This window comes from Pseudophryne corroboree, chromosome 4 (assembly GCF_028390025.1).
Source record: "Pseudophryne corroboree isolate aPseCor3 chromosome 4, aPseCor3.hap2, whole genome shotgun sequence".
Lineage (NCBI taxonomy): Eukaryota > Metazoa > Chordata > Amphibia > Anura > Myobatrachidae > Pseudophryne > Pseudophryne corroboree.
This window is the reverse complement of record NC_086447.1, coordinates 367,149,300-367,161,598: the sequence shown is the minus strand read 5'-3', so window position 1 is coordinate 367,161,598 and position 12,299 is coordinate 367,149,300. Positions and strand designations below refer to the sequence as shown.

The 12,299-nt window shown below is 47.1% G+C and overlaps 1 protein-coding gene across 5 annotated transcripts in view; it reads left to right on the top strand.

Moving 5' to 3' along the window:
• ARMC9 (armadillo repeat containing 9) overlaps positions 1 to 12,299 on the top strand; it is a 433,139-nt gene that overhangs the window by 241,032 nt on the left and 179,808 nt on the right. For all 5 annotated transcript variants that reach the window (XM_063916557.1, XM_063916560.1, XM_063916558.1 and 2 more), the window contains exon 8: positions 7,661 to 7,812. In XM_063916557.1, coding sequence (XP_063772627.1) covers positions 7,661 to 7,812 — 152 coding nt within the window. The remainder of the gene's footprint in view (positions 1 to 7,660; positions 7,813 to 12,299) is intronic.

Genomic DNA, 12,299 nt, shown 5'->3' with positions numbered 1-12,299 from the left:
GTAGCTACACAACCAGTCTTGACCACAAAAACAGCCACCATCTGCTTGGCCATGCTGCACTCACGTTTGGAACATAAGTGATGGCGCACCTCAAACTGGGATCCACTGGACTGACTGTTTGTTCTTAAGGTCCAAACTGTAGATACAGAATTTATCACCACTGATGATCTCCCAGACAGAGAATGAGCAACGTCCATCAAGCCTGGCCAGCTTGTTGCGGCACTAAGTCACCCTAGCCTCCTTCTGCTCTTAAGTCAGCTGATGTGGCACCAAGCGTGCAGAAACCTTGCTCAGGCCAAGCTTTTTATTGAGTATCAAGCAGATGGATCCTAATGAGATGCCTATCTCATTCTCTAACTGGGCCATGGTCACCCTGGCGTCCATCTCAAGTATGGCCCGTGCGGCATCAATGCTGCCCGTGATGATGGTGACACTGGTCATCTTCCAGAGACTGTCTCCAGTGCCGAAATTCTGCAAACCAATCAAACATAGTGGTTCAGAATGGTGCTTGATCCCCAAAAGCAGCTTGCAGTCAGTCAGAAGTCTCCTGTTGTTGTATCCTTACAGTAGACCATTATATGGCCCAGAGTGGGTACTGTTATCTTACAGTGTAGGGACCTCTAGTATCAGAGAAGCCTTGACATTTGGCCAGGAGGCTTACCATATCTTCGCAAATATATGTAACTAAGATCTCTGAATTATCTGCTACCGTGTAGTTTTTCAAATCTTACTGCTAATGCCTCTTGGTGTGCTGGGGAAAATCTGTTTTGTGTACTGTTCTAGTTTGGAACAACCCATCCCTTACAGCACCTGAGAGGCATTACTTAATTTGAGTGAGCAGCTTCCATTTTAACTATAGTAAAATACTGACATTCCAAAAATAATAGAATTCACTTGTAATTCCAAAGAATATGATAAAAAGCATTTGATCAAAACCCACACCCCCAAAGCAATCTACACCTTCCAAGCACACCACCAACACTCCTGCCAAATCTGGATTCATAGCAACAGCACCAGACTTTATTATGCTTACAGTACATAGCTCCCTGTTTCAGCAGGATATTCTGACTTTTCAGACGCTGTCCCTGCTAAGGGTAAAGTACAACATAGAGATAATTTTAACACTTAAAACAGTAAGAAGCAACTTTTTAACAGGGAAAATGGTTCACAGACTCTTCTACTTTGTATTTCTCTAGCATCCATAAGGGATATTGGGGACATATTAGTACGATGGGTATAGACGGGTCCAAAGGAGCCAGTGCACTTTAATTTTTTTCAACTGGGTGTGCTGGCTCCTCCCCTCTATGCCTCCTCCCACAGGGGATCCGGTCTGAAGATCGACAGTGTCTAGGTCGACAATGTTTAAGTCGACCACTATAGGTCGACAGTCACTAGGTCGACATGGATGGAAGGTCGACAGGGTTTCTAGGTCGACATGTGCTAGGTCGACAGGTCTAAAGGTCGACATGAGTTTTTCACATTTTTTTTCTTTTTTTGAATTTTTTCATACTTAACGATCCACGTGGACTGCGATTGGAACGGTAAAGTGTGCCGAGCGAAGCGGTAGCGGAGCGAAGGCACCATGCTCGAAGCATGGCGAGCGAAGCGAGCCATGCACTAATTTGGGATCCCGGTCACTCTACGAAGAAAACGACAAAAAAAAAAAAAAATCCTCATGTCGACCTTTAGACCTGTCGACCTAGTACATGTCGACCTAGAAACCCTGTCGACCTTCCATCCATGTCGACCTAGTGACTGTCGACCTATAGTGGTCGACCTAAACATTGTCGACCTAGACACTGTCGATTTGATGAACCACACCCCTCCCACAGATCAGTTTAGAAAAAAGTGCCCTCAGGAGAGGATGCACACTCTGCAAGCTCCAAAGTTTTTTCTTCAATTTCTTTTAAACTTTTATTTCTTTCAGTATGCTGTTTGGGCAACAGCATACCTGTGCCGTGTGAGTTAGGGGGCGGGGTGTGGGGGGGGGGCATTCACCGGCCTTTTGAGGTGCAGAGCCGCTTCCCCACTGCAGGACCACCGTCTTGAGGGGCTGTTTGTTCAGCGGGGCATGGCACCTTGGCTGTCGCAGCCGCAGCATGCCGTACACCCCTAACTCTGCCTGAAGGTGACCATTGGTGGTGAGTACATACCGGGGACCCTGCTAAGGGGGTCCCCTGGTTCATTGTGCGGCAGAAGCGCGGGTGAGGCGTATGGGTCCCTCCTGGGGGGGACCCTCTGTATCCCCTGTGTGAGACTGGCTAAATTTTCTTGTACCAAGCATTTTTGGGAGGCTACAAACACATAGGGAGACATGGCTAGTATAAATATTACACAGTATCTCTGGGGCCTATTCGGGGGCGGAGCTACATCAGAGCGGGCTCAGCAGCATTTTGGCGCCTTCCTCCGCATACGCAGCAGCAGCCTCATACAGCTCCTCCATAAAGGTCACACGCTGGATCACTGGTACCGGGTGTAGAGGGAGAGAGTCGCTATATTGTGCACAAATATTATTCCTCTGAGGGAGTTTTCATAAGTCAGTCTCACTGTTGGTTATGTATATGTAAAACGCGGGCCTCACTGGGGCTGTGCAGCGATGGGTGTGCTGGTGTCATCTCTCCTGTGTCTCCTCTCACATGCAATAGGGCAAGCTTGTATTGTGTTTCAGGCTGTGTTGTATGTGTATTGTACCTATTTCTCTGACGTCCTAGTGGATGCTGGGTACTCCGTAAGGACCATGGGGAATAGACGGGCTCCGCAGGAGACTGGGCACTCTTTAAAAAAAGATTAGGTACTACATCTGGTGTGCACTGGCTCCTCCCTCTATGCCCCTCCTCCAGACCCCAGTTAGAATCTGTGCCCGGCCAGAGCTGGATGCACTTAGTGGGCTCTCCTGAGTTCACTATAAAGAAAGTATTTGTTAGGTTTTTTTATTTTCAGTGAGATCTGCTGGCAACAGACTCACTGCTACGTGGGACTGAGGGGAGTGAAGCAAACCTACCTGCTTGCAGCTAGCTTGTGCTTCTAAGGCTAAAGGACACCATTAGCTCCAGAGGGATCGAACACAGGGCCCGACCTCGATCGTCCGTTCCCGGAGCCGCGCCGCCGTCCCCCTTGCAGAGCCAGAAGACGGAAGATACCGGAGAAAATCGGCGGCTGAAGACTCCGGTCTTCAATAAGGTAGCGCACAGCACTGCAGCTGTGCGCCATTGCTCCCACAGCACACCACACGCTCCGGTCACTGGTGGGTGCAGGGCGCTGGGGGGGGGGGGGCGCCCTGGGCTGCAATTAGTATACCTTAATGGCAAACTGCACATAATACAGTTCTAAACTGTATATGTGCCTAATCCCCCGCCATAATTTTCATTAAAAAAAGCGGGAGAAGCCCGCCGCTGAAGGGGCGGGGCTATCTTCCTCAGCACAGCCAGCGCCATTTTCTCTTCACAGCTCCGCTGGAAGGACACTCCCCAGGCTCTCCACTGCAGTATACACTACAGAAAGGGTAAAAAAGAGAGGGGGGGGCACATAAATTTAGGCGCAAATTGTGATATAAGCAGCTATTGGGGGAAAATTCACTTTGTGTATAGTGTATATCCCTCTGTTATATAGCGCTCTGGTGTGTGCTGGCATACTCTCTCTCTGTCTCCCCAAAGGACTTTGTGGGGTCCTATCCTCAGAGCATTCCCTGTGTGTGTGCGCGGTGTGTCGGTACGGCTGTGTCGACATGTTTGATGAGGACGCTTACGTGGAGGCGGAGCAGGTGCCGATAAGTGTGATGTCGCCCCCTGCGGGGCCGACACCTGAGTGGATGGATATGTGGAAGGTATTAACCGACAGTGTCAACTCCTTGCATAAAAGGTTCGATGACGCAGCTTTGGGACAGCCGGCATCTCAGCCCGCGCCTGCCCAGGCATCTCAGAGGCCATCAGGGGCTCAAAAACGCCCGCTACCTCAGATGGCAGACACAGATGTCGACACGGAGTCTGACTCCAGTGTCGACGAGGATGAGACAAATGTACAATCCACTAGGGCCATCCGATGCATGATTACGGCAATGAAAAATGTGTTGCACATTTCTGACATTAACCCGGTTACCACAAAAAAAGGTATTATGTTTGGGGAGAAAAAGCAGCCAGTGACTTTTCCCCCATCTGATGAGTTAAATGAATTGTGTGAAGAAGCGTGGGGTTCCCCAGATAAGAAACTAGTGATTTCTAAGCGGTTACTAATGGTTACTAATAGCCCCTGGCTGGGGGCTATAAAAACTATGATGTCTGGTATGTCATCTCAACTCACTGCAAATGCCAATAAAACTCAGGAACTGCAACAAGCAGTGGCAAATCTAGCTGCTAAACATCCCCCCCCCCCCCCTGTCTACTGCAGGTGCACAAAAACGTGCTTTACCTGCACTACTGTCAGATACTGATGATGATATACAGGATGATGTGGATCCATAAGTGGAGACGCCACACCTACACAGGGTATTGAACCCCTCATATTGGCTGTTTGGGATGTGTTAAAGCTCCCGCTGGAGGATGCTAATAATCAGCAATCATTTTTCCTCCCACAAGACAAAATGACAGTCACATTTCCTGACTCCAAGGAATTGGATGACTTATTTAAAATAGCCTGGAAAAATCCAGATAAAAAAATATCAGGTGTCCAAGTGGTTTTTGCATACCTTCCCCTTTGCCGCTGAAGGCAGGAAATTCTGGGAAGTATCTCCAGCAGTAGACGTCTGTCCCTCGCCTTTCTAAAAAGGCGGTACTTCCTGCTCCGGGCTCCTTTACGGTAAAGGACCCGGCAGATAGGAAAATTGAGACCACTCTGAAATCTATCTACACTGCTGCAGGTGTAGCTCAAAGACCGGTCATTGCAGGTTGCTGGATGACACATGCAATTCATTCCTGGGCTACTCAAATTCAGGAAGGTCTCTCAGGTGATATGACCTTAGTTACTACTGTACCTTTCCTGAAACACAATCAGGACGTGGCAAGAGTCCTCTGTGACTCCCTTATAGAGAGTGGCAATATTAATGCTAGGACCACGGCTATGGCTGTGTCTGCGCGCAGAACCATATGGTTGCATCAGTGGATTGCTGATGCTGACTCCAAGCATAATGTGGAATCTCTTCCCTTCACAGGTGAATGGCTTTTTGGAGGTGAATCGGATGCATAGATTTCCAAAGCTACTGCTGGGAAATCCACGTTTCTCCCTTTGGGGGCTCTGCCTGCTAGACGTACCTACCCAGGACGATCTAATTAGTCCTTTCGGTCCTCCAGATTTCGATCTAGGGCCAGGGGGGCCTCCAACGCAGCTAGAGGCTCCTGAGGAAAACCTAAGAAACCAGCCGTTGCCAGATCTCAGGACTAGAGCACCAGTTCTGCTTCCGCAAAGACTTCAGCATGACTGTGCCCAACCACTCCGAGGGGATCTCGTGGTGGGAGCTCGGTTACGTCACTACAGCCACATCTGGGATGGTTTGGTAAGGGACCTCATCTCTCGGGGTTACAAGCTGGAGTTCGACGGTGCTCCTCCCCAACGATTTTTCAAATCGGGCTTACCAGCTTTGGAAATATGCGTGGTACGCTGCTACTGGCCATAAACAAGTTGGTCCAGTCCCAGGTCATTGTTCCAGTTACCCCTACAACAACAAGGACAGGGTTACTGCTCCAGCCTGTTCGTAGTACCAAAACCAGACAGGTCTGTGAGACCCATTCTGAATCTTAAGTCCTTGAATCCTCACCTGAAGGTTTTCAAATTCAAGATGGAATCTTTGAGGGTGGTGATCGCAGGCCTGGACCAACAGGAATTCCTAGCGTCCCTGGATATCAATGATGCTTACCTCCATATCCCAATTTAGCCTCCTCATCAGGCCTATCTGCGGTTCGCCCTTCTGAACGATCACTACCAGTTTCAGGCGTTACCGTTCGGCCTGTCTACAGGGGTAATTCAGAGTTGATCGCAGCAGTAAGTTTGTTAGCAGTTGGGCAAAAACATGTGCACTGCAGGTGGGGGCAGATATAACATTTGCAGAGAGAGTTAGATGTGGGTGGGTTATTTTTGTTTCTGTGCAGGGTAAATACTGCCTTCTTTATTTTTACACTGCAATTTAGATTTCAGTTTGAACACACCCCACCCAAATCTAACTCTCTCTGTACAGGTTATATCAAATCCCCCCTGCAGTGCACATGGTTTTACCCAACTGCTAACATATTTGCTGCTTCGATCAACTCTGAATTAGGCCCAACAGCTCCGAGGGTGTTCACGAAGGTGATGGTGGAAATGATGTTTCAGCTCAGGGTCCAGGGGGTCAACGTAAATTCCATACCTGGACGATCTCCTGAAAAAAAGTGAGTTCCAGGGAGCTTCTATTGCTCCATATAGATCGCACGATACAACTGTCTCACCACGGATGGATCCTCAATCTGCAGGAGTCCCACCTGGAACTGTCTCAGCGGCTCCTGTTTCTGGGAATGCTCCTGGATAAGGTAGCACAGAAAGTGTTCCTCCCAGAGGAAAAAGTGAGAACACTTCAAGAAATGGTTCGCATGGTGCTCCGACCTGCTTGAGTATCCATTCATCTTTGCATAAAATTGTTGGGAAAGATTGTGGCCTCGTACGAGTGCACTGGCTCCTTTGGACCCGTCTATACCCCATCGTACTAATCTGTCCCCAATATCCCTTATGGACTATGAGAAAAGGTTTTACCGGTAGGTATTTAAAATCCTATTTTCTGATCACCCAAGCATGACATAATTGTAAATATATGAAGAAAGCAGAATTAGGAATGTTATATTACAATCTCGGACAAATTTCTATTTACTAATACCAGTTTGTATGTTAGATTCTTCAATCTGTACCTCCCAACTATGCCTATTTAGAATGAAGGGATTGGTGTATGAAGCAGTGAAAAGAGTGAAGAAGTGGACCAATGAAGACCTAGCATCCGATCAGCATGTATTGTACCTATTATTTTATAAAGTGTACTTGATAAATGTTTCTTCAAAGCCGATTGGTTACTATAGGCAACTTCTTCACTGGTCCTTTTCTTTTCACTGCTTCATACATCTCCCTCAAATTAGACTAGCACGATCAAATTATTTCATGGTCTCCTAAAGTATATGCTTAGGTTGTTATTTCTTTTATGGAATTCATTCTAGGGCGGAATTCAATTGTTTTCTTGTGCCCGATCTCCTATCTAAAGTGATGGGAGATTGCAGGGCGATATTTAATTGATCCCCCTTATCTCGCTGAACGCGCCCATATCAGTCAGGTTTAGCCGCGTAAAGCGGCAAAACTCAACTGAAGTCATAGACCAATTGGGAGAAGTCTCATTTGGGCACTCAAATGGGTCACTTTTTGCGCATTTCAGCTCCCAGGGGTAGCGAGCTGGAATGATGACATTGCACCCGTCGGCAGAAACAGTTGAATAGCTGTAGGCGGGCGCGACAGGGGGTGGTGAAAATAATTGAATTCCACACTATATTATGTTATACGTTTTATGGCTTTTTGTATTTTTTAGCTATGTACAGTATCTGAAAATGTAATTCTAGGGCAAGAAATCATGAAAGATGTGTCTTGGTTACATGCTATGATATTTGATAACTGAGGTACTCTTTGCAAACAGACGCTAAACTCCTACCTTTATATTCTGCAGACCTGCAACTGCAGCAGCAGTTGGTGGAAGCTGAGCATAAAGCCATCACCTATATGAAGCGCTTTAATAAGATGCAGACTGATTACCATAAACTGATTGGCGTCACTGCTGAGCTTGTAGACTCTTTGGAGGCAACAATCAATGGAACGCTGGTAAGGATTGTAAGATTTTGGATAATTCCTACTAAGATGTATTTTAAAGGTGTTTTAAATGTAGAATGGAACCTTCTTAAAACTGAAGACTGCTAAGAAAATTCACATGTACAGATGTGTCCGCATACATCTAGCCTCCTGGTACGTTAAACAGCCCTTCTAGTCACGCTGTGCCGTGGCGTAACTTGGTAGCGCCAAGTGTCTTTGTGTGCAACTTTTCCATTAAATGCGTCTTTTTCGGGAATGTGAATAGAACGTACAAGCAGCTTATGATGATTAAATTGGCATGCCTATATTTTGTGTGCGACCGTGACTGTATCTGCATACAAAATTGTACACTACACAGTTTTCCTATTAAACACTGCAATGTAGCATTTTGTATCAGAATATTAGTAAATCCATTAGATACTGCACAGAACATTAAGTTGTTAGTGACCCAGAACAATACCAAACTGATTAGCATTGCTGCCTCACAGCAGGCAATCTGTTCGATACAAACCAGGCCACTATTAACGTTCTCACTGTTTTTGTGGTTAACCTCCGAGTCGTGCTGTATTCTCATATAGACAAAAAAAATGCATACGAAAGAAAAGTTTCTACGGCGCTGATAATGGAATATTATATAATGTATAATTATAAAAATTATAAAATCTGAGTACCACAATACATATATTCTCTTATATTGAACAAGAACATACCGATAGGTTTACTGGAAGAAAAGAAAAAAAACAAGGTGTATTACAGAATTTAGATTGTAAGTGTCAATGTGGCTAGAACTGATAAGAAATTCACTATAAAGCGCTGATAATATGGTTGTTTTCTATAGATAAACAATAACATTTAAACCGGAATGTACTGTTATTAATTTCAAGAAGTTGCATGGCCATCTCCATGTTCCCCTGCTTTTAAACACGTTAGCAAACGGTGCTCACGGGATCTTTTGATCCCAGCTAAAAGCATAATGCAAACTGCAAAACAGGGCACAAAAGCAAAGCATGACATTTGGCCATGCAGTGTGCTTATATGGTTATGTAGCTATTGTGACATGGATGACATACACAGGGTAAAAGTACCACGATGCAGGTTCATTTTCCACAGCTTTTCCACAGGTAGCCAATTAGCAACTGAACACAAGCAGTTACCAGCAAGTGACGGGTTACAGAATAGTTCACAGCAACCTGGATCAAGAAGTTTGCAAATATTATAAAAAAATACATATTTCTGCTGCGGGGTATACTGGGCTCCACAAGGAATGACATTGGGGTGTAGAGTAGTATCTTGATCCGAGGCACCAACAGGCTCAAAGCTTTGACCTTCTTCCCAAGATGCATAGAGCCGCCTCCTATATCACCCCGGCTCCGTGCACAGGAGCTCAGTTTTGTAGTTGGTGCAATGCAGTAAAGCAGGCACTTAACAGGGGAGCTGCTTCAGCAGCCCTGAAAGAAGCTTTTAAAGTATTTTGAAGACTTCAAGGGCTGCTGCAGAGACACTGACTGTGTTAGTTGTCAGTCAGACATCTCCTGCTGCAGCTGCATCACCTTCCCCAGCGGCGCTGTATACTCCCGCACCCTGGTTCCTGGGTACCTACAGCGGAGGCTCTGGTTTTCTTCATTCTTAGTCACACACACGACCGCTGCTCTCCCGGATCGGGTGGCCACATTACAGGGAGAAGGTAAGGAGTCCCCTCAACGGGACCCGCTTTTAATCGCGTGGCCGGTGTGGACACTGGTAGTACAGGGACCCCTCTAGACTACCAGGGCATGGGCACAGGTCGGTTTTCTCTTATAAAACTGTTTTACTAAGCCCCCAGTACTCAGTGGTGAAGTCCAACGGGGGATAAGGCTTTGACCTGTAGCCCCTCCCCCAGCCCCAGGGCGCCATTTAGAGGAAATGTTCCCGCCCTGGAGCTGCATCTCTCTCTCTCCCTCACACCCTGTCAGCGTTTGGGCGCCATTATAGCAAGCAGAGCTGATCCTGGGACTGTTTGGTCAAATCCTCCTCTGTAAATCCGCCTGCCTGTCAGCGCTGTGCATTTTACATGACACTTAAGTATTCTACATGTCTGCTGACAGTGTTAGTTAAGAAAAAGTGCATTTAGTCAGGGTTATTTAGTACAAGTACCCTGTGATATACATCTAGTCTTTACTGTGCATTGTTATATCTATTCAGTGTATAGCTATACATAGTACTACTCTGTGTTGCTAGTCCAGTGTAGTTTTATTGCATGTCATAATTTCTGCAATGTACAAACTGTGACTATGTGTGTGTGCATATAGCTGCTGTGTGAACTCCATTTCGTGTCTCTCACTCAGATTGCTATCCCTATATTCTATAACCTGAGGGGGCTAAGTGTGTCAGGTTTATAATAATATAGGCAGTTCACAGGATATACTCAGTGTGTATTTTTCTCTGTGATTTTTAGTCACCATATACCTCTTGAATTCCCTGTTTGTGCTGGTACACTGCACAGGGGGTTCTTGTCAGGTGTTGTGCTGCTGATATTGTACTATGTTGCCTTGCATTGAGCTTTTGATTATGTCGGCTACAAAGGGCAACGGAGCTAGGGCTGATCCCACACTGCGTGGTGTTGACGCTGCAGACACATTTGAGGATAACATAGCAGCTGAGGGTTCAGGTTGTGGAGGTTCCTTGCCCCCCAGTGGGAGTGTAGCAATGGTGGTGCAAAATGACCCACCTTGGGCTACCATCTCCACGCTATTGAATACACTGGTAACTAGACTAACGCCCCCTATGGGACCTCCTGCGCCGGTACAACCGCTTATGGTCCCCGCGGTTAATCCGCCATGGGCAGATCAACTGTCCAATCAGTTACAGCAATTGAACCAATCACTGACTACTCAAAAGTCTAACCCTTGCACGCCTAATACCAAAGGGTCCTCTAAGCGGGCAATTACTTCCCCACATCCCAGATACCTCGTCTGATGAGGATGGCGCTTATACGGACCCCACAGATTCTGATCCTGATGCTTCTGATGGGGAAGTTGTTTCTCAGGTGGATGTTCCTGACTTGTTAGAGGCTATCAGGCTCATTCTTCAGGTTGATGATGAACAGGAGCCTGACACTGCCCCTAAGAAACCGGACAGGTTTAAGCGTCAGAAGGTGGTTAAACAAGTTTTACCTCACTCTAAACATTTAATTGACATACGTCAGGAGTCCTGGGAAAATCCAGGAAAGAAGTTCACGCCTCACAAGAAGATGCTGGCTCGCTACCCCCTTGCTGCGGAGCTTAGTAAAAATTGGGAAACACCCCCGCCAGTAGATTTGCAAGTGGCGCGGCTGGTAGTATCCTCTGCCTGTAACTACTGTCACGTCCTTGAGAGAGCCGACGGACAAGCGTGTGGAGGGTTGTTTGAAGGCAATCTACACCCTAAACGGTGCGGTGCATAGGCCCACTATTGCAGCAACATGGGCTGCGGAAGCTGTGGAAGCGTGGGCTCAGGAGCTGGAGGCGGAGTTGCCTTCCAATGCTTCTGATCATGCTAGACAATGCCTGTCATATATTGTTACAGCGTCTCATTACATTAAAGAGGCGGCTTCTGATGCCAGTATTCTGGCGGCCAAGGCGTCTACTACGTCCATTTTGGCTCACCGAATTCTCTGTTTACGGTCCTGGTCTGTGTACATGGACTCTAAGAAAACCCTGGAGGTACTGCCCTTCAAAGGAGACATTCTTTTCAGAGAAAACCTTGACAAGATAGTGGCTGACTTAGCGTCTGCTAAAACAACATGTCTTCCTAGTACTGCTCCTTCGGTGCAGAAGGCTAAGAGTACTTTCTTTCACTCCTTTCGTCCTTCAGGGAAAGCAAAAGGTCAGGCATACACAAAACAGGTTCGCACTTCCGAACCCAATAAGCCCAAACCCGAACGGGCCTGGGCTGCCCGTCAGCCTGCCTCCAAAACTGACAAGCCTGCCGCATGACGGGGCGGGCCTCCCTCTGGGGGATCCCAGGGTGGGGAGCCGACTTCTAGGGTTTACCCAGGAATGGTTGAAGACCACTTACGATGCCTGGGTACGGGAAGTCGTCACTCGAGGTTACGCCGTATCCTTCAAGAATCGTCCCCCTCATCGATTTTGCCTGACAGACGTCCCTTCGGATCAGGTGAAGGCAAAGACTCTTCATTCAGTGGTACAGTCCCTCCTGGACACAGGAGTGGTAGTACAGGTGCCTCTGGCTCAGAGAGGAAAGGGGTTCTATTCACCGCTGTTCCTAGTCCTGAAACCAAATGGGTCTTCCCAGCCCATTCTCAACCTCAAGTCCTTGAACAAATTTGTGAAGGTATCCAAGTTTCGTATGGAAACTCTTCGCTGTTTTGTTCTGGTTTTGGAGCCTGGGGACTATATGGTCTCACTGGACATACAGGATGCTTACCTGCATATTCCCATTGCAGTGTCGCATCAACAGTACCTGAGGTTTGCGGTTGGCAACCTCCATTACCAGTTTCCGGCGTTACCTTTTGGTTTGAC